Source organism: Anomaloglossus baeobatrachus, chromosome 9, assembly GCF_048569485.1.
Source record: "Anomaloglossus baeobatrachus isolate aAnoBae1 chromosome 9, aAnoBae1.hap1, whole genome shotgun sequence".
NCBI classification, from domain to species: domain Eukaryota; kingdom Metazoa; phylum Chordata; class Amphibia; order Anura; family Aromobatidae; genus Anomaloglossus; species Anomaloglossus baeobatrachus.
In genome coordinates, this window is record NC_134361.1 from 39965766 (window position 1) to 39989202 (window position 23437).

Genomic DNA, 23437 nt, shown 5'->3' on the forward strand with positions numbered 1-23437 from the left:
AGGTGGGATCTAGAACTTCATCATCAATTGTTGTGTTTGCACTTCCCTCCCCCTCAGACTGAGCCTCTTCTTGCCCTGACCGAATATTTAAGTTGTCATCCCAATCTGGTATCTGCGTCTCATCGTCATCAGTATGTTCCTCATTGTCTATAACCACAGGTGTTACAGTTTGTGACAAAGGGTCAACATTATGCTCAGAAACTTCATCCTCACGGCCTGAATCAGAGTCACAAAGGTTCTGGGCATCACTGCAGACCATTTCCTGGTCTGTACTCACTGTAGCTTGGGAGCAGACCTCTGATTCCCAGGCTATAGTGTGACTGAACAGCTCTGCAGACTCAGCCATCTCAGTTCCACCATACTGTGCAGGGCTGAAGGAGACTTCAGAGCTGGGAGAAAGCAAGTTTGATTGGGATGACTACTCAGAGGACTGGTGTTTTTTGGATGCGGTAGTTGAGGTGGCTGAGAGGGCACTTGTTGGACCACTTGAGATCCATTCAAGCATTTTCCTTTTTTGGCCATCATCTACCTTTGTTCCTGTTGTTTGTGTCCGTAAAAAAGGGAGCACATCGGATTGTCCATGGTAAGTAGTAGACATCTTACTTTTGCTGGAAGATGGTCTATCTTCAGCAGATGTTAATGGAGCTTTGCCACCTTCCCCACGGACAAACCCTTTTTTTCCTTTTCCACCACGCCTCTTCCCCTTTCCACCAGCATCTGTCATTTTGCCACTCATGTTGATTGCGACAAGATTGTGCACTGAAAATGTGGTAGTAAAAATTGAGAGGTGGTGGAGATTTCAGCGGTGGTCTAGCTTTATTAACAGCAGAATAATAAAGAATAATTATCCCTGACAATGCAACTACGGCCCTTAAACTGGCAGCATAAATTGCTAGTATAATGGCTTAGTAACAATGAGTAGGAGTGTGCAATGCAGGCAGACGTGCTGCAAATATCTTTGCACTACTGGGACTATACAGAAGTCCAATAGCCACGTTTAGGATGCCACTAAGTTCACTGAGTGTTTGCTAGTATAATGGCTTGGTTATAATGAGTTTGAGTGTGCAATGCAGGCAGACGTGCTGCAAATATCTTTGCACTAGTGGGACTATACAGAAGTCCAATAGCCACGTTTAGGATGCCACTAAGTTCACTCAGTGTTTACTAGTATAATGGCTTAGTAACAATGAGTTGGAGTGTGCAAAGGGCAGGATTGTGGGTCTCTGGGTAGAGGAAAGGAAGCCTCCCTTTCTATCCCTCCTAATAGGGAAATGCAGCGAGGAAATCCCTGACCTTAGCTACACAGACGCTGTCATCTTGTGTAGCTGTTAACCTCTGTTTTAAACTCTGTCACCTATGGCTCTGACCCTGCCGGTATTAGCCCTTAAAAGGACTGATAGAAACTTCTATCCCTATTCTGTACAGCGCTGTGTATGGAGCGTATACAACAGTATCGGCGATAGGAGCTGCGCCAGTGATGTCTGACACCAAGGACGCAGAAGGCAGATAATGGCGTGCTGGAGGAAAATGTCCGGTTTTATAATGCAGGGACATGTGACATGGACATCCTATCACACATGCCGTTGCTTCTCTGGCTAAAAGTCCACTTAGCTGTTTGTGTGTCTGGGATTGGCTGACATGCTGACCCGCCCCACTACACGCGCGCGCTTAGGGAAGGAAGACCAGGAAAAAAAAAAAAAATGGCGATCGCCATTATCCAAACAGCAGTGATCTGAATGCGCTGTTCCCGCACACTATACACTGAAATGTCATAATAGTGTGAGTCACAAAGTTACTTACACTATTACAGCGGAAAGCCAGCTAGGAATTAGCTGGGTTTTTTGCTGCTAGAACCGTTCTCGAACGTATCTAGAACTATCGAGCTTTTGCAAAAAAGCTCGAGTTCTAGTTCGATCTAGAACAGCCCCCAAAATCACTCGAGCCGCGAACTGGAGAACCACGAACCGCTCTCAACTCTACTGCAGACCACAGCTGGCAACCTCACCTTGGCTGGTAATCCAAAACTGAGGGCACCCCACGCTGTTATTTTAAATTAAATAAATAATTAAAAAAAACCAACACTTAGGGGTCCCCCCAAAATTGGATCACCAGCCAAGGTAAAGCAGACAGCTGGAGTCTGATATTCTCAGACTAGGGAGGTCCATGGTTATTGGACTCTCCCCAGCCTAAAAATAGCAGGCCGCAGCCGCCCCAGAAGTGGCGCATCCATTAGATGCGCCAATCCTGGTGCTTCGCCCCAGCTCATCCCGCGCCCTGGTGCGGTGGCAAACGGGGTAATATATGGGGTTAATACCAGATGTGTAATGTCACCTGGCATCAAGCCCTGGGGTTGGTGAGGTCAGGCATCTATCAGATACCCGACATCACCAACCCAGTCAGTAATAAAAAAAAATAGACGACAAACACATTTTTATTTGAAAAAACACTCCCCAATACATTCCCTCTTTAACCAATTTATTAGAAAGAAAAACAAATCCAGGTCTGGTGTAATCCAAGGGGTTGCCATGACGATCCACACTGTCCCAGTCAATGAAGAGCAGGATGTTCCCCATTGGCTGGGAGAGCAGTGCAGTGACCTGAGCTAACATCAATGGGTCAGCCCAGGTCACTGCAGGGGATGACAAGTGCTGCTGTCAGTGAGGTACATTACCTGCGCTGATCTCCTGCACTGCTGACAGCACCTGTCACTGAGTTCAATGACTGCCGCCTTCACAGCCAAGTATCGCGAGCGACCCGTGACGTCACCGCTAGTCAGTCTCGGGTCGGAAGCGAGAGAAGGTGATGTGACAAGCGGCGGCCATGGAGGACAGTGACAGCGCTGAGGTCGGGACTTCATCACCGCAGGTAAGCCGAGCGGGACCATGTGTGCAGAGTGCAGGTGGGCGGATCCATGTGTGCTGGCGGCGGAGTGCGAAGTGGGTGGCGCTGAGGACGTCAGTGTCGTGGACTGCTTGGCTGGGGACAGGTGAGTGTGTGTGTGTGTGTGTGTGTGTGTGTGTACATGCCGCGTGCAGGAGGGGGCGGAGTCAGCTGAGCGGGGAAGTGTCTGCTTCCTGCACGTAACTAGAATAAACATCGGGTTACTAACCAAAGCGCTTTGCTTGGATTCCCAATGTTTATCTTGGTTACCAGCTTATGGCAGGCTTCCAGCGATGGCTCCTGCACACTGTAGCTGTAAAAAGCCCTGCTTTTTGCTGCTAGAACTGTTCTCGAACGTATCTAGAACTATCGAGCTTTAGCAAAAAGCTCAAGTTCTAGTTCAATCTAGAACAGCCCCCAAAATCACTCGAACCTCGAACCGCGCTCAACTCTAGTTATGACCTGTTGCAAACGTAATGTATGACCAGACATCAGCTCCTGTCAATGTTCTTTGAGGATTTAGCATGGGCAAAGACCTTCACGTCTCTAATATTTGTGAGTTTTGTGGTGCTGCAACCACCATCTTTAAAGGGGTTGTCCATTACTTGGACTGAGGACACCAGTTGACAAGGTCCTATTTCAATAATAGTTCAAATAACCAAACAGGCTACCAGCAAGTATTAAAGATGCTTGTCAATAATAGTAATAACAGCTGATTTTGAGGTGAATTTGGAGAAGCCACTTTTTATATTAGTTGCGTTGCGTTATTTACACTGTAATTTTTAGCAGAAAGTTTGTAATTTTTGCTAATAAACTTAATTTGCAATGGAGTATAAAAACTTTTGATTGCTATGGAAAGAAGGAAAATAAAAGCTTAAAGTATTACATAAAACAATTCTCCAAAATAATCCAACTATAACAGTTGTTAATAAAGAGTTAAAATCAACCCTAGAGCGACCTGACCATGTTGTCTCCGCCTCGTCGTGCCTCCAGTATTCCTTGCTAGGATTTTTGGCAGGTGAGTTATTTGTAGTTGATGTAGGATCCAGGTCTGTGAACATGGACATCACATTGACGGGGATCCTGATCCTCATATGCATTATCATCTACTCCTCATGGGACACCTTTTACAGAAAACGTAACCTACCTCCTGGTCCTACACCCCTGCCTCTCGTAGGAACGTTGCTGCACATTCGGAGAGGGGAGCTGGTTAATTCTCTCATGAAGGTCCGTTACTTTTATTACTATTGAAAGGAATAATTTAGATTTATTATATATACATTTTGGTATCATGTGGATGTGTAACTTGTTTTTTAGCTCTGGTCTCAGTATGGAGCAGTATATACCCTTTACTTTGGTTCTCGGCCAGTGGTTGTTGTCTGTGGGTACGAGGCAGTGAAGGAGGCCCTTATTGATCAAGGTGAAATCTTTTCTGGACGAGGACCCCTACCTATACTGGAGGAGTTTACCCAGGGTTATGGTAAGCAAAACGTTTGAACAATGTTCTATAATTAGGAAAATTAAGAACAACAAGGATAATAATCTATACAAAACTATCATAGTAGACATCTATTGATTTCCAATCGTAGAACATAGACAGGAACCCCAAGTAGAAGCCTCAGTGCTGAGCATAGATGTATAGGTTATTGGCAGAACGGTTTATCATTTTAGGATGGGCCAACATATTACTTTCCTAAAAGGTAACTAAACTTATAAAAAACTTTGATATTCTATAGCCACATGTCCGTAGTTTAGATCTGTAAGGGATCTGAGACCACATTAATTGTCCACATCAAGGGGCAGAAACAATGAGTGGCTCCTCAGAGCTTGGGCAGAGTGGTAAACCAAACCATACATTTTTTGTGGATTTTCGTACCCTTTAAGGATGATCAAAATTTGGTCTTAAAGGAAACGTTAGTCAGATTTTTTTTTAATATGGAAGTAGAGGCATGATTGTATAGATGTTTTTCCACCCCATCCACTCAGAACATGATCCCTAGTATGTAGCAATCGAATTCATTTTAGAAGCCACATGCAAATTAGGCTGGAGATTTACCGTCTGCGTATCTGTACAAATACCCGGCTTGTTGCCATTATTCTGACACCCGGTTCTCACAGTCACAATCCAGTTTTTAGTCACCAAAGGTCTTCTGTCTTTTTCACATGTGCATGCAAATTAGCCATGTGCTGACTGGAGGCAGGGTTAGTGGGGCAAAGCAGGGCGCCGACACATCATCCCATGGCCCAGCGTACAGCAGCGTGATTAGGTCATCACTCTCCGACCTCATCACACTGCTGCAGTAATTCATGCAAAAGGAGCCATAACCAAGTATAGAGTCATTTACTGTATAGACTTTTCAGTAGGCACCAACATTTCTGAGTTTAAAATCATTTTTTCAGTTCATCTCATATATTATTCTGATTTTCTGAGAATGATTTTTGGGTTTTCATTGGCTGTAAGTCATAATCAACATTAACAGAAATAAACACTTTAAATAGACCCCTTTGTGTGTAATGATGCTATATAATATATAGGAATCGATCCCTCTGTGTATAATGACTCTAAATAATATATAGGAATCGATCCCTCTGTGTATAATGACTCTAAATCCCTCTGTGTGTAATGACTCTATATAATATATAGGAATAGATCCCTCTGTGTGTAATGACTCTATATAATATATAGGAATAGATCCCTCTGTGTGTAATGACTATATAATTATATAGGAATAGATCCCTCTGTGTGTAATGACTATATAATATATAGGAATAGACCCCTCTGTGTGTAATGACTCTATATAATGTATAGGACTAGTTCACTCTGTGTGTAATGACTCTATATAATATATAGGAATAGATCCCTCTGTGTGTAATGACTCTATATAATATATAGGAATAGATCACTCTGTGTGTAATGACTCTATAATATATAGGAATAGATCCCTCTGTGTGTGTATTGACTCTATATAATATATAGGAATAGGTCCCTCTGTGTGTAATGACTCTATATAATATATAGGAATAGATCCCTCTGTGTGTAATGACTCTATATAATGTATAGGACTAGATTCCTCTGTGGGTAATGACTCTATATAATATATAGGAATAGATCCCTTTGTGTGTAATGACTCTATATAATATATAGGAATAGATCCCTCTGTGTGTAATGACTCTATATAATGTATGGGACAAGATTCCTCTGTGTGTAATGACTCTATATAATATATAGGAATAGATCCCTCTGTGTGTAATGACTCTATATAATATATAGGAATAGATTCCTCTGTGTGTAATGACTCTATATAATAGATAGGAATAGATCCCTTTTTGTATTGAATTAAAAAAATAAATTAACTTTTTGATGATATTCTAATTTATTGAGATGCCCTTGTAGGTTAAATATAGATACATAAAATTGATAATGACTGCAGTGACAGAAAGTAATTAGTAAAACATTTGTACTTGCAGGAAGGTCAAATATATTTTTTAGGACTTATATGATCGATAGCAATCGTGGAAAGTTTACAGAGAACCTCGTGTTCCAATGTAAGTTATATGAGGCTACCGAGGTATTTAGTTTCACAACAGTTGAAGAATTGCTTCATTGACATTACATTTAGGGCTTGTTCAGAAGAGCGTATGATACGAAGTAATAATCGGACAGAACCCTGAGCAATGTAAATCTATACAACTGTTCAAATGACAGTTGTTTTCACATGGAATCACAACATGCACTATTAAAGTCTTGCCCATTCAAGTCTATGGCAGTGTTACCTAGGAGGAAGCTTAGATAAAAGCTTCCTAACAGATCATTATTTAGTATTAGTAAATACAGAAAATGGTCAATGAACAATAGTTCATAGCAATTAAAAACTAAATTTTCTGTCTTTAGCTAAATGTGCCAAATGTTTGGTGCAATCAAATGTCATCACCTAAGTCTACGCAGCTTAACTTTGCTTCTGGAAAAGAGTAGATAGACTAAATCCACTTTGACATCCCTAAAAGGGAACTGTACTTTAATTGATCTTTGCATAAATCAATAGCACAGGTGAATATAAGAAAGTTTGCAATATATATTATCAAAGAATTTAGATTCTTTCTCCCCTTATGAGCCCCTTTTTTCCCACCTGCCTCCTGAACTTGTCATCCTCTATGAAAAATAACAACTCTGTCTTGCTCAACACAAAAAGGGCAGACGGTGGTGTAAGGTGACAGTCTATTGTATAAATGGGGGTAGGAATAGTGAGGAGCAGAGTGAGAAAATGAGCTGAGGGAGACACCAAAAAATTCTGCTGAGCAGTCTTACAAGTCTTTTATCTCACCCCATAAATGGATTCATATCAACACTGCTGGAAAAGAGTAGATAGAGTAATTAAATTTGATATGCCTAAAAGGGACTGTACTTTAAATAATCTTTGCATAAATCAATAGCACAGGTGAATCTAAGAAATTTTGCAATATATTTTATCAAATAATTTAGATTCTTTCTCCCCTTATGAGCCTCTTCTTTTCCCACCTGCCTCCTGAACTTGTCATCCTCTCTGAAAATTAACAACTCTGTCTTGCTCAACACAACAAGGGCAGATGGTGGTGTAAGGTGACAGTCTATTGTACTAATAATAAATGGGGGGAGGAATAGTGAGGAGCAGAGTGAGAAAATGAGCTGAGGGAGACACCAAAAAATTCTGCTGAGCATTCCTACAAGTCTTTTATCTCACCCCATAAATGGATTCACATCTACTCTGCTGGAAAAGAGAAGATAGAGTAAATCCAATTTGATATGCCTAAAAGGGACTGTACTGTAAATAATCTTTGCATAAATCAATAGCACAGGTGAATATAAGAAACTTTACAATATATATTATTAAAGAATTTAGATTCTTTATCCCGTTATGAGCCCCTTCTTTTCCTACCTGCCTCCTGAACTTGTCATCCTCTATGAAAAATAACAACTCTGTCTTGCTCAACACAACAAGGGCAGACGGTGGTGTAAGGTGACAGTCTATTGTATAAATGGGGGGATGAATAGTGAGGAGCTGAGAGAGAAAATGAGCTGAGGGAGACATCAAAAATGTTGCTGAGCATTCTTACAAGTCTTTTATCTCACCCCATCAATGGATTCACATCTACACTGCTCAGAATTGCTGTATAATATCCTCCATACTGTTACTGCTTCTCTCTGTATATTAACTAAGGATTGAAGAGTAGGAATCCCACTTTCTGGGCTTTGTTGTATTTGGGGACATCAGCTCAGCGTTAATTTCAGCATCTTTTTTCCCCACCACTGGAGTGGTGCTTTTAATCTATGGTCTCTTGCCCTACTCTGATACTCACCCTCCAGCATCTTCAGCTTTTATTGACGTCTCTCCGCTCCCATGACACCATCTTGTGACCGCAACTGCTGAGCTGTCTGCCAGAGAGAAGTGATGTCACAAGCGCTCAAAACAAGTCTATGAGGGAAAGAACAAGGCTCTCATAGACTTGTATTCAGTTATGACCACCGGTGATTTTCATGAAACAACGTAGCTTCCGGCAGGTCACAAACTACCTGAAACAGGAGCGGCAGTGATAGAAGGTGAAGACGCCAGAGGACCCCAGAGGGTGAGTATAATACATGGAGCAGGGGACTTAGATTAAAAGCATCACTCCAGTGGTGGAAATAAACCACTGGAGTGATGCTTTAAGGACAAAGTCTGCAGTAGAGCAAAAGCTGGTGAATAAAGCAGAATGCACGACATTAAATATATAGTTTGCTTCTAGCTTTGGTTTTTATATTTTCATATTTTCACATAAGTCATTAATGTGATAATGTACTCTAGATTCTGTAAATTTATAATGAGATCAGGGCTTTGTAATGGCCACTCCAAAACATTGACTTTGTTATCCTTCAGCCACTTTGTAACCAGTTTGGCATTATGGTTCAGGTCATTGCCCATTTGGAAGACTCATTTCTGCCCAAGCTTTACTTTCCTGGCTGATGTTTTGAGATGTTGCCACATAATCTTCTTTCCTCATGATGCCATCTATTTTGTGAAGTGCACCAGTCCCCACAACATGAGGCTGCTACCACCGTGTGTCACAGTTGGGATGGTGTTCTTAGGCTTCAAAGCTTCTCCCTTTATCCTCCAAACGTAATGATGGTCATTATGGTCAAACAGTTCAATTTTAGTTGAACCCAACTGAGGAAAATGTGGGTTGGCTTCAATTGTCAGAAAGTGAGTGAGTGGAGGCTGTCCACTCGGATACTGAAAGTGTATCCAAACCTCTGTGTGCATACCGCAACTAATATGGACCAGAAATCCGAGTATCTGCGGAGCAGCCTCTGAGAGAGTGAAGAAGCTGCTGGACTCTTAATAGTGGCATAGAAACATCTCTAAAAGGACCCCTGGGAGAAGAGAGGGTTTGCTTCATCTGACTGGGGTCAGCGGGATACATCTGTTGAGAGTTGTATCCAAATCTGTGGGGGGAAACCGCAAAAGTATCGGACTGTCATCCATGTGTGATGTGTATCACAAGTGTGATTTATGCTGTGATGTTAATAAACTGCTGGACTTTTTAATAAGAGCGTTCCTGTGTGCTACCTCTGAGATGCAACAAAGTAAGTGACCCCCATCAAGTGAGTAAGCAAAATCTCACACCTTGGTGAGGAGTGTAGCTTCTAAAGACGAATTTGGCAATTTAGTAATTTTTGCATACAATCAGGAAAAAAACAAAACAAAAAGCAAATACCATTTAATGTTTCTATTTGTATCAGTCTTATAGCAGAACTCATTCTCTGAAATGTTCCCTTGCAGGCATCACTCTGAGCAATGGTGAAAGATGGAGACTCCTCCGGACGTTTACTGTGAGGATATTGAAGAGATTTGGATTTGGGAAGAAAAGTATTGAGTCCAAAATTCAAACAGAAGCACAATGCATTGTGGAAGAATTTAGGAATTCCAATGGTAAGATGGGCACACTTACCAAAATTTAGAACACAGAAGTTGAGACAATTAAGTCCTGCCCACCAAGAACGCCTTCGAAATAATATTTGGAGTTGGTTTTGTTAAATATTACCACTTTTGCAGTCCTTGGATTGCCCTGCCAAATTGTGACTGTTGCAAATCAAAAAGGTCCGTGGAGCCTCTGTTAGGAGTCTCAACATAGAAAATAGCCAGATATCCCTCCGGGAAGGACCTAGCCAAGGAGTGGCTCTTTTTAGGAGACCACCATAACCACCATAGTAAGTGGCCCTTTTAGTCAATATTCAGCTCTTGACGAGTTTAAAGATATGACAAGGGAAATACCAAGGCCAGGTATCCATCCACAGACAGCTGTATCGGGGTATTGCCCCTCATCAGTGTGGAGTATTATTCTGTGAATTGTGACTGTTGGCAACTTTGTAAGATGCAGTGTTGAAACTTATACCTAGACTTGATCTCTTGTAAAAATATGATAGCCTACAGCACATCTTACTGGAAAAAAATATAAATATTACAAGTTTAGTGACTACATACAACAGGTGAAATAAGTATCATTGCCACAATAAGGTTGCAAAGGTTTTGAGACAGCTCACTGGTTTTACACATCATGAGATGTTTCTTGTGTGGCACCTTGGTAATGAGAAATCTTTTTATAGACCATCAGATGAACCAACTGATATTCTCTCACTAAGTTGCAGGTTTACTTTCTAATTACTGATAGATTTCAGCTGGTCTCATGACTTACCATGGTTTTTTGCATATCTCTTTCTTCATGTGAGCAATACTTTTTCCCCGTGTCATTTCTCATTATTACATATAACTTAATTTCTGGACATCTAGGGTTTGATTTCCTTGCCTGTGTGGATTGGATGGGTTGATACCGACATTTGGTGAGAAATTCATGTCAATAGCACTTTTAGAAACATATTTACTAAGAAAATTCAATACTTATTTCACCAGTTGTAAAAGCACAAGGCCACAGACTGAATATATTTATAAAGGATGAGATGTAACAGAGTTAATTTTGTGATATAATTCTGTAGGGATGGTTAGATTGTACACTTTGATAGCATTCTTAACTAGAGATGAGCGAACTGCCCGCGGCTCGGCTCGCCAAGCAGAGCCAAGCAAGGGTGCGCTTGCGAGCCTTTATCGAACTGAACAAAAACCAAACCTAAGCCTTTATCCTAGCCTTTATACCTTTAACTCGAATGACCTCCTAACGACAACCCTGTGACACCCGGTAGCGTTGGGGTCACGGCGGTGTCATCAGGAGGTCATCTAAGTTCATTAGATACTCTGATGACCTCCTGTCACTGCACACACACACTGCTGGCTACTCATCGGCGATGCTGTTGCTTCTGAGTCTGCATGTCCACATCTTCTATAGTAATGTCTAAATCCCAGTGGCTAAAAGGACCTTTGCTGATGTCATGCCCATGTGACCAGAAGAGCCGCATGACATCAGAAAATGCCTTCGCCAACATAGCTGATATGACGAAGCAACACTATTTTTCTAAGTCCATGTGGACATGGAGTTGATTATAAAAGAAGTGCTGATCTGGGGGTAAGACTCACAGATGGGGAGGTCCACCATAATCATGCAAGGTGGGCTTCACCTCCCCCTGCACTCCCCTTATCTGGTGGTCTCACCCAAAGACCCTCGCTTCTATGATAAACAATTCCATGCCCATGTGGACTTATAAAAATAATGTTTATTCTGGCTGTAAATGTTGGACAGCATTTTGAACACGTCCCTATCTTGTCATAGGGGCGCATTGAAATGACATCATATCTGGATGGAGCCCGTAGACTCTAGCATCTACTGTAAGTATCGTAGTATAAAAATAAATAAAACAATTGGCGTAGGGTCCCTCCGTATTTTGATACCCAGCACAGATAAACCATACGGATACAGGCTGCCTACCCAGTCCTGCGCTTATCTTGGCTATGGATAAAAAAAAAGTGGAACCGCATGTGGCTTTTTTTTTCAGGTATTTAAATAAATAATGTATAAATAACAACGTGTGGTCCCACCAAGCTTGATATCCAGTCATGATAAAGCCTGACAGCTGGGGGATGGCATTCTCAGACTGGGGAGGCCTACAGTTATTAAGCCCCACAGTCTAGAAATGCAAACTGCTGCTGCTCGAGATTGTCGCATCCATTAGATGCGACATGCTTGGTGCTTTACCAGCTCCTCCCGATTGCCCTGGTGCGGTGGCTATCGGGGTAATAAGGGGTTAATAACAGCGCACAACTATCATCAAGCCCAAAATTAATTATGGTAAAGAGTCTTCTATGAGACCCCCATCACTATCCTTTAAGTAAAAAGAAATACACAAACACCGAGAAAAATCTTTTATTTGGAATAAAATACAAAACCACCCTCTTTCACCACTTTATTAACCACAAAACACCCAGGTTCGACATAATCCAAACGAGGTCCCACGACGGTCCTGTGTCTGCTACATCCTAGCCTGGAGAGACCAAAAACATGTCAAATCTCTGTAGGTTCCTGTAAAAACTGACAAGGGGGACCTGGCTGGCAGCCGTGACGTCACTCAGTTCATTGGACGTGAAGCACTCTGGCTTGAAGTGCAGGGCCGTGTACCACACCCTGCCAGCCCTTTAACAATGACAGTACTGGACTGCATTGTCAGTGTACTGACCTCGGCCCCAAGCAGCTCTTCCTGTCAGTGCTGTGTGATTTGCCAGGAGCAGCTGCCGAGAAACGCCAGGCTGACAGGAGATGGCAGCCTGCGTCACCGCTGGCCACAGCATGTATTGATCTCAGCCCCCGGCAAGCTCCTCCTATCAGCATTATGTGCTCTGCCAGGAAGAGCCGCTGAGAGATACCAGGCTGACAGGAGATGGCAGGTTGTGATCACCGCTAGCCGCAGCATGTATTAATCTTGGCCCCCGGCAGCATCTCCTGTCAGGGCTGTGTGCTCTGTAATGTGTCGCGGGCGGAGGGGCCATGCTCGCTACGCTCAGGTCCGGGGCTGCTGCTGCTCGGTGGCTCGAGCGGTGGGCCGGACCCGTCCTCGCCCATGAGTGAAAAAGGGGTGGTTTGTTTGGGGAGAGAGTTCGTGACGCCACCCACGGGTCATGGTGATAATGGTCACCACCGCTGCTGGTGACGGGGATCCCGGGAGCGATGGCAGGGAGCAGCTAGGATGTTAGTTCCCCCTCCATGGGTAGTGGTTGATGATCCCGGGGGGCGGTGGTGTTACAGGGAGGCAGGGTAGCTGGGGTGCAGGGTTGCGGAGGCAGCACGGCGCGGTGCCGGATGACACTGTTGTACTCACTCAGGCACAAATTCACAGAGTCTCTGGTAAACCAAGCGGCTGGATGGACGGGTCCCGCAGCTGGCTGCAGTGTCTTTGCTCTCCCCGGACAGGTTGATGGTGGCTGTCTTTCCCTGCACCACTATGTATGAATTGACTCCGATGGTTTCCCACTGGTAATCCGCTCCCCGGCGTGTATGTACCGAAGGAGCCCGTTTTGCCCGCAGGCGCTGGCCCTTGGATCTCTAGCCTATGGCGGTGGCTTTTTATCCTCGCTGTGTGGACGGTTGCCTTCTGTCGGGTCTTGGGTGTTAGGGAACCCCTGGGGTTCCAGTCACTATTGGATTTGACCGTTGTTGGCGGCTCCTAGCCTGGTCGGGGTCTGATGGTCCGCCTTTGTGCTTGGTGCAGATCTGCTCCCCGGTTCGGTACCGGCGGGCCACCGCCCATCCCCGGTCCTACAGTTCCGCTGACTTGCACCACCTCCTGCAGAAGGCCACCACTACCGTCTGCCGACCTTGCTGACAGTGCCTGGGCTCCGACCCAGACACTAGCAGTTTCTCCTCTCTCACTTTCAACTCCAAACTCAACTCCTCTCCACTCCACTTGAACTCCACACTCTAACTGACTGCTTTTCCCGCCTCCAGGCCTGTGAACTCCTCGGTGGGTGGGGCCAACCGCCTGGCTCCGCCCCACCTGGTGTGGACATCAGACCCTGGAGGAGGCAACAAGGATTTTGTTTGACTGGTGTTGACTATCCAGGGGAGGGTGTGTGTGTGATGTTATGTTTGTGACTACCTGGCTAGTCCAGGGCGTCACATAATGCACTCCCAGACTGGCACTGTCAGCATTAATGTGCTAGCGGAGTATAGGACATGGCCCCGCACGTTAAACAAGAGTGCTTCAGGTCACCAGAGGTCATATCATGGGATCCCAGTTATGAGCTCTGGTGAAGTGAGTGATGTCACTGCTGCCAGTCAGGTCCTTCTTGTCAGTGTTTCCCGGAGCCTGAAAAGAAAGGACATGTTTTCAATGTCTTCACTCTTCAGGCTAGGATGTATCAGAGCTGCATTGCTGTGGGATCTTGTGTGGATTACGTTGGACCGGCAGGGGTGTTTTTTGAGGTTAATAAAAAGGGGAAAGAAGGTTTTTTGTATTTTATTCCAAAAAAAGAAATTTCCTCAGTGTTTGTGTATTTCTTTTTAGTTATAGGATTAATGATGGATTGGGTCTCATAGAAGACCCCTTCCTATCACTAACTTTGGGCTTGATGACAGTTGTGCGCTGTTATTAACCCCTCATTACCCTAATTGCCACCACACCAGGGCAATCGGGAAGAGCCGAGTAAAGTGCTGAGCTTTTCGCATCTAATGGTTGCGACAATCTCGGGCAGCTACAGGTTGCTATTTTTTAGGCTGGGCTGCCTAATAACCGTAGTCCTCCCCAGTCTGAGAATACCATCCCCTAGCTGTTGGGCTTTATCATGGCTGGGTATCAAAATTGGGAGGGACCATACGCCGTTTTTTTAAATTATAAAAATCTGCATACGGTTCCTATTATTTTGATACACAGCCTAGATAAGCACAGGGTTTGGGTTTCAGCCTGTAGCCATATGCTTTATCTGTGATGGGTATCATAATATGGGTGGACCCTACACCAATTGTTTTATTTATTTGTTTTTATACCATGATACTGACTCGCAGGCAGACAGCACCTGTGAGTGGTTGCAGTTAGACACTGTTACACAGGCTGGGGGCGCGTCTGACTGAAACCAATCACAGACACCAGGCCAGCCGTTGGGTGGGGAAAGCAGGAAAGCAGTGAATATGTGATGAGCGGTACAGGAAGTGAAGGAGAGGCTGCGAGAGCAGCGTACAGCCGCATGGGAGCAGTGTGACAGCCGTCCCAGTGATCGGTGAGTATGAAGCGCTTGATCCTACCCTTTAGCACCAGATTTCAAATGTATTTTTGGAAATGCGGTATTCGTGTGAAAACCGAACGCCAAGTTTTAAGAGCCCGAATAAACACGATCAGGCTCGTACCGAACCTGAGTCTGGCAAGCCTTTATCGAATACGTTTGCTCATCTCGACTATTAACAAGTGGTAAATGTATGGACAACGGAGGCACAGAACCCCCCCCAAAAAAAAGTATTAAATAAAGGCTATAAAATAAATATGAACACCATGTGACAATAAAAAAATGATACTTTCTTACACAAAATTAACAAAACTATATATCACACAAGACAAAAACATGATGACGAAGGAACAATAACTGATGACTGGAAAGGTATAATACTGTTATAATGTACTGTAAATGCTGAAAATAAAAGAAAATGAAAAAATGATGTTCTACATAAATATTCAAGGTCTAGTGGCCATGGAAATGAAGCTGATATGAAGCCAAGGTGGGATGATAAAAATAACAGTATTGCACTGGGAGAAGGTGTAAACTGAATAAAGGTGAAATAAAATAAAACCCAATATGGCACAGGTCCATTTCTGGTAATAGTTATAATGTGAAAAATATCATAATAACCAGAGAATAGGTGTACAGTCTTGATGACTTGGTAGAGAGATTTTGTTTCCTCACCGCTTACACCAATGCGAGTTTCGCGTAAGCTTCCTCAGGGAGTGTTCACATATTTCTTCACTCTCTGGCTCCCCTCAGCATCCTTGCAACCAAATTCAGCCACTTCTTTTTTGCAACTCAAGAATTTTGATAGATCAATAGATAATTATTGAAATGTCCAATTCAATTCTAGGTCAACCCTTGGATCCACATAAGAACCTCATGGATGCCTTTTCCAATGTTCTCTGTGCTGTTATATTTGGAGATCGTTTTGAGTACAAAGATCAGCGGTTTATTAAGTTTCTTCAAATTGCAGAAGAAACTTTCACTCTACAAACTTCCAACTGGGGACAGGTAAAGAGTTTTTGTAATCTTCTGGTGAGTAGACACCTAATAAAGGTAGAGGAGAAATTTGGTACATGTCTAGGGTGCAGCTAGCATTTTGTAACACAAATTATGACATTTTTTGAAAAATGTAGACCTACTGAAGTTTTTACCACTCAATATCAACAAAAATGAGACCAACCAAGGCTGAGCCCAACAACACCATGGGCCCATAGAACTTACATGGTTTGACAACTTTAGGCAGAATGACGGGTAATATGTTCCTTATCTGACCAATCACCATCTTCATGTTCTCCATGGCATTACAGCTGTACAGCATTCTTCCCACAATTATGAAGTACGTTCCTGGACCTCACCACAGAATGATCCCAATCTCACAAGAACTGGAAGGTTTTATACATGAGAGGGTAAAAGCCAGCATGGAGACCCTGGATTCCACCTCACCCAGACATTTCATTGACAGCTTCCTCATCAAAATGGCTGAGGTATTTATTTACAGAATAAAGGGGAAATCATAAGTTCGGATATTAATACTATGAATAGATTCAGATTGCTATTGTCCTTAGGCGGGCTTTGCACGCTGCGACATCAGTAACAATGTGTTACCGATGCTGCAGCGATAGTCCCGCCCCCGTCGCACGTTCGATATCTAGTGAAAGCTGCCGTAGCAATTATTATCGCTACGGCAGCTTTACACACACATACCTGCCGTGCGACGTCCCTCTGGCCGGCGACCCGCCTCCTTCCTTAGGGGGCGGGTCGTGCGGCGTCACAGTGACGTCACACGGCAGGCGGCCAATTGAAGTGGAGGGGCGGAGATGAGCAGGATGTAAACATCCCGCCCACCTCCGTCCTTCTCATTGCAGCCGGGAGGCAGGTAAGGTGAAGGTCCTCGCTCCTGCGGCTTCACACACACCGATGTGTGCGGCCGCAGGAACGAGGAACTACATCGTACCTGTCGCTCCCCCGGCATTATGGAAATGTCGGAGGCTGCAGCGATGATACGATAACGACGCTTTTGCGGTCGTTCATCGTATCATCTAGGATTTACACACTACGACATCGCAAGTGACGCCGGATGTGCGTCACTTTCGATTTGACCCCACCGACATCGCACCTGCGATGTCGTAGTGTGCAAAGCCGCCCTTAGACTGCAAGGTTATCACTGAGCAAGGTCTGGAGTTTATTACAAGGTGAACGCTTGAATATCCCATTACAAGCCCACCGCCATAGCGAGGAATGGACAGGCCATCAATGTAATATTCTAGACGCCGTAGCTAAATAGTCATTGTTGAACTAAAGGACTGGACTTTGATTTCTTTACAGGAGAAGAATAATCCCAACACTGAGTTTAATTTAAAAAATCTCCTAATAACAACTCATAACCTGTTTGTAGCGGGTATGGAGACGGTGACCACCACCCTGCGATACGGACTGCTTATGTTACTGAAGTATCCAGAAATTCAAGGTGTGTAAAGAGTCACTACCACATATGTAGGAACACTAAGTTTGCTTTTGCTGTATTTCATAGAATTACTGCTGCTAGTGAAGTGCGGGTACTCTATGTAACAGCGTGACGTGATGGGACGTGTAGTGATAGGCACCACCTAGCAGTAGGGCAAGAGCAGTGGCAGATTAGGTGTTAGATAAGATAGGGGAGGAGCCACAGATGGCCAGTGAGTAAGTTAAAAAGACTTGTCTTATGAGGGGAGTTCTACAAAAAGGGTTTGTGGTGTAAAGACGTGGCATGGTGTCAGGAGCCAGTCAGGAAACCCTGAAGTAACCTCTTAAGGTTCAAGGCCTACAGCTGACCCCAGTGGGCTATGGGAAGTCGTGTGACTAGACAGCTGTTGGGGTCCAGAAGCAAACAGCAGTGAGAAGAAGCGTGACGGAACGGAGACACAGATGCCCAGCATACTTGCAGATGTGATCCAATTTAGCGGGGATAGGTAGAGTGATAGTACCCCAAGTTACAGTAACCGCAGAACCTCTAGTAGTGAGGCCATGTCTCTCATATGTTTTCCTATGATATATAGGACTTAAGCTTTTACATCGTTTATTTATTCATTTTATTTTTCACATTCTGTCCCCTGTAAGATCATAAAAGACTTTGGGGGGAACATTTCAACATTTAAACATTTTTATTTTCATCCTATTTCCCGTGTAACTTGGCTTGGTATAATAGCCCCAGTTAAAATGGAAATGCAGCCTCCTGGCTACATAACATAGCTCTTTGGTCTCCTAGGACTCAGCAGCTCCTGCTCCTTCACTGTACATAGTGGTAACAGGACTGCAGTGTATGGAAGAGGAAGCAGCTTTCCCCTCCTTCTTTAGCGCCATGTACGTACAGTTATGAAGAAGGCTGTTTCTATCTTCCCGCTCCTGCAGCATTCAGAAACAGTGCCACCTCTGTCCATAGGATGAGTCTACATCTCAAGTCTATGTAGTTATTGGGATTTATCTGCAATACCAAACATAGCATGTGGACAGATGTGGCACTGTTTATTAAAGAAACCAGCCAGGTTTCTGCAAATCCTACATATCCTTTTTAAAGAGGCTATCCAATCATCTACTATTGATAGGTCAACTTTATCAGATCAGTAAGGGTCCAACACACAATACTAACAGTGATCAGCTGTTAGAACCAACAATAGGGGTACACCACACCACCTCTAAATGTACAGAACTGCTAATCAGCTTCTGCTCAGCGAACACTGTGCAGTTTCATTCAATATGTACTTCAGTTGAATATGTACAAAGCTAAACGCATCTGCTTAATGGGTGTGCTGGATGTCGGCTCCCCTCCCAATCTTATATTGATTACCTATTCTAAAAATAGGCCACCAGTGTTAGATGCTCCGACAAACCCCTTCAGTCAAGCAAGAATATAGTTATCAGGGGTGCAGGGATAGCAGTTGAACTTGGACCCCAAAAGCAACATAAGAAGATACCAGTAGTACGTATAGTAGTGAGTGATGGGCCCATGACAAATATAATTTTGGCACTCATACACCTCAAATTACAAAGAAGGAAAGTCAAGAAGATAAAGATACTTGTGTAAAAAGTATTTACTCAACTCTATCCTGCTATCCTACAAATTTCTGCTTCTAAAGGACGCTTTATACGCAGCGACATCTCTAGCGATGTTGCTAGCGATCGCACCCGCCCCCGTCGTTTGTGCGTCATGGGCAAATCGCTGCCCATGGCGAACAATATCACTTGGATGCGTCACACGTACTTACCTTCCTAACGATGTTGCTGTGGCCGTCAAACAAACTCTTTTCTAAGGGGGCAGTTTGTGCGGCGTCACAGCGACGAAACACAGCAGGACCGCCAATAGAAGCGGTGAAGCAGAGAGCAGCCGCATTAACGTCACGCTCACCTCATTGCCGGAGGACGCAGGAATGCTGTTGTTCGTCATTCCTGGGGTGTCACACGTAGCGATGTGTGCTGCCTCAGGAACGAAGAACAACCTGCGTACGAAACGAGCAACGATATTTGGGAAATGAACGACGTGTCAACAATCAATGATTTTGGTAAGCATTCGGATCATTAGCTGTCGCTCGTAGGTGTCACATGCAACGACGTCGCTAACGAGGCTGGATGTGCGTCTTGAATTCCGTGACCTCAGCGATATCTCTTTAGCGATGTCCTTGTGTATAACGAGGCCTTAAGTGTACAAATGGCGTGCTATGTCAAAACATAATTCCAGTATGGTAACTATGTAAGTAATTTGTGTAACTGAATATTTAAACATTAATCTATACTTTCAGCCAAAATCCACAGGGAGATTGATCAAGTAGTTGGAGGAGACCGAGCTCCGAACTATGAAGATAGAGTGAAAATGCATTATACTCAGGCTGTTATTCAGGAAATCCATCGGTACAGTGACATTTTGCCTCTCAATCTTCCCCATATGGTGACCAGAGATATCCAGTTTCAAGGATATGACCTCCCCAAGGTATGGTCCTCTTATGTATCAATCAATTATTTACTCATTATCTGGGATATTGGTCAAACCAGTGGGACCGCCATGGGGTCTAACAGTACACAAGGAATAATAAAGTACACAGTGCATGTGATGTAGACACAAATGTAATGACTTTTATTTCATGCAGCAGACAAAAATTGACTTTTGACACCTGCTATCAGCATCTTTCTAGACATAGTAATCTTTTATTACAATATATTATTTTTTTTAAAGGGCACAGAAATTTACCCATTACTCTGCACAGTTCATCGTGACCCCAAACAGTTTTCTTCTCCATGGAAGTTTGATCCGACCCGCTTTTTGGATGAAAGCGGAAAGTTCAAGAAGAATGAAGCAGTGATGCCTTTTTCAGCAGGTAGGAATCTGAAATCCATGCCATGGTGCTCCATCCAAAAAAGTGGAAAATGAGACAAATATGGGGACAAAAAAATTGGTTTCAGCCTCTGAGTTAAACAATTGTTAATAGTTATTGACTTAAAGCAGGGATGTTGAATAGAGGTGAGCGAACCCACAATCTAAAGGCCGTTGTTCATATCAAACACTAGTTGTCCAGAGCTCCTGACATGGTCTTTTAAACAAGTATGTGTCCAAGTTTGGGTGCTGTTTGTATGCTAACGACTCAATCGAACATTTGGGTGCTCAGCCCAGTGAAAGCCACTTGCAGTTTTTGAATGGCTCTCACTGGAGGTTGTTTTCAAATGCTGTGTGTCCGAAAAAATCCTACCCTCTCTCCCCCAGAAATGCCCTCTTTATGGTTGACTGTATGTGGGCAAAGGGCCGAACTGCCCAATCATCGACTTCCAAGATACTCGTTACTTGGGTTGAGCCTGCTAGTTCCAGGCACCATTGACTTACATGGGTTCAAGTTCAGGTCAAGTCTGGGTCCCAAAAAATTTTTTTAATTAAAGTCTGACAGAACCTGATGAACCTGAATATACAGTACATGGGTCCACTAATCTCTAATCTTAAGAGATTATTTTTACTAGAAATCCCATGCCCACTGTGCGTGTACTGCCCACAGCATAAAATGACCTGCAGTGCAGCTTTCCGAGTCGCAAACATGTCAATACTTTGCTGCGGCGACATGAGTGTTCTCCGCAAGGAGAACGCAGCGAGAAACCGCAACTGCCCGAGCCCAGATCGTGGGCATGAGCAGCTGTGATCTCCTGCGGAGGAGACCCGCGACCCTGCAGGTCAGGAGCCACTGCGAGTGCACATACCCTTACTGCTGCCCTTTACTTTTTCCTTGCTTAGTCAGAGATTTAGGTCAGTTTCACACCTCCAGGTTTTCCAATGCATCTCCTAACCTGAGCTAACAGTTTCACAGGCTTATATGAAGCAGTTCACTCAGGTCAGGAGACTCGATGGTTGATCCTGGTTTCCCAGTTGGAGAACCATCCATGTTTCAATGATGGGTGAAACCGGGTTAACAATAACTTACTTATCCTACAAGTTGTGTATCGGTAGGGTAAACCTGCTCATTCCCGATCACTGAGCAAACATTGGCCAACCATTAGCCATCGAACGAACAAACGCTTGTTCTTTAGGTGATCCAGCCTTTTACACTGGCATAAATATCATCGTTATCAACAACCAATTGCCGAGTGGATGTGCTGCCAAAACATGGATTCTATATTGAGGACAGAACGATGGTATTACTGATCATTCTGTCTCCATTTATTTGTGTCTGTAGCAATAAATGGTTGTGATGGAGGACCTGCCATGAAAGTGCCTAACTTTTATCATTTACTCTTTTTAGGAAAGAGGATCTGCCCAGGCGAGGTTTTGGCCCGAATGGAGCTTTTTATCTTCTTGACTACCATTCTGCAAAATTTTAACCTGACTTCAATGAAAGAATTTACAGAGACTGATATTACTCCAAAATTGGCCGGATTCTTAAATGCCCCCATTCACTTTGAACTGTCATTTCTTCCTCGCAAGATCTGATGTACTTTGGTCTTCCAAGGCAGTTTATGAAATAATATATAGATACTACACGGTTATTCATCGTTACCCTTTTTTCTTGTTCAACCTCATGATTATTATTATTTTATTTTTTTTGCATGATTTGTTTTTGTGTATAAAGTGTGTATATAGCCCCATCTATGTATATCGCTTCAAGTGCAATATAATGTAACATGGAGTATTCAACATGGAAAAATTAAACAATTCCTCCGTTCCCCCATCCAGGGCCGATTCTAGACAAAATATAGCCCTGGGCAAAACTTAATGTGCAGCTCCAAATACTATGCAATTTAACTATCATAAACAAAGATTTAAGGGTACTTTGCACACTACGACATCGCAAACCGATGCTTGCGATGCCGAGCGCGATAGTACCCGCCCCCGTCGCAGCTGCGATATCTTGTGATAGCTCCCGTAGCGAACATTATCGCTACGGCAGCTTCACATGCACTTACCTGCCCTGCGACGTCGCTCTGGCCAGCGACCCGCCTCCTTCCTAAGGGGGCGGGTCGTGCGGCGTCACAGCGACATCACACGGCAGGCGGCCAATAGAAGCGGAGGGGCGGAGATGAGCGGGACGTAAATACCGCATAGCCGGCGTGAGCCTCGGTGACGCAGGTAAGGAGATGTTCCTTGCTCCTGCGGCTTCACACACAGCGATGTGTGCTGCCGCAGGAACGAGGAACAACATCGTAACATCGGTCCTTTCGAAATTATGGAAATGTCGGACCCTACACCGATGATACGATTTCGCCGCTTTTGCGCTCGTTAATTGTATAAAAAATAATTTACACACTGCGATATTGACAGCGATGCCGGATGTGCGTCACTTTCGATTTGATCCCACCTGTGATGTCGTAGTGTGCAAAGTACCCCTTACTCTAAAAATTTCAGGGTTTTTGACCCTTCACGATCAGGCTATTTCTTGGTTTTTCATTTTTATTTTTTCTTCCCCTTATTCCAAGAGTCATAACTTTTTTTATTTTATTTTTCTTTACACAAATCTATATGAGGGCTTGTTTTTTTGCAGGACAAGTTGTACTTTTGAAGGACACCATTCATTTTATCATGTGATGCACTGGAAAGCAGGAAAAAAATTCCAAGTGTGTAGAAATTGCCAAAATAAAGTGCAATTTCACAAATCAATGCATAAATCTGAGATAGGCATATACCCTGATAAAATTTTTCAATCGTGGTCTACACTTATTTTTTGATTTATGTATTGACTATGTGGGGATGGTAAGGGGCAGTAGTCGCAGGAAAGGGGCAGCTCGGCAGCAGTCCTCCTTCTGAAGTCTGCGCCTCAGCCACCACCACAGAGCAAGGGGGAAGGGATTGGTCAAGGTGATCCTGGCTGAATGTGGGGTCTTGGTGTGTGCAAGCCATACCTGTGTTTAGGCCTTTGTGCTGACATGGATTCTTTCACTGGGAA

General features: G+C 43.8%; 1 protein-coding gene across 1 annotated transcript; it reads left to right on the forward strand.

Annotated features, from left to right (window-relative positions):
- Positions 1 to 3920: 3920 nt before the first annotated feature.
- LOC142250412 (cytochrome P450 2G1-like) lies at positions 3921 to 21987 on the forward strand. The gene is made up of 9 exons (XM_075322576.1): positions 3921 to 4107; positions 4198 to 4360; positions 9675 to 9824; positions 15898 to 16058; positions 16358 to 16534; positions 17376 to 17517; positions 19823 to 20010; positions 20254 to 20395; positions 21800 to 21987. Exons 1-9 carry the CDS (start codon positions 3940 to 3942, stop codon positions 21985 to 21987), a joined length of 1479 nt encoding a protein of 492 aa, XP_075178691.1. The 5' UTR covers positions 3921 to 3939.
- Positions 21988 to 23437: the final 1450 nt, after the last annotated feature.

Excerpts from the sequence above, each read along its gene's own strand:
- LOC142250412 (XM_075322576.1), top strand. The coding sequence starts at position 3,940 with ATGGACATCACATTGACGGGGATCCTGATCCTCATATGCATTATCATC. Across the intron at positions 4,108-4,197 it reads TGGTTAATTCTCTCATGAAG|CTCTGGTCTCAGTATGGAGC; the intron begins GTCCGTTACTTT and ends CTTGTTTTTTAG. Across the intron at positions 16,535-17,375 it reads TCCTCATCAAAATGGCTGAG|GAGAAGAATAATCCCAACAC; the intron begins GTATTTATTTAC and ends ATTTCTTTACAG.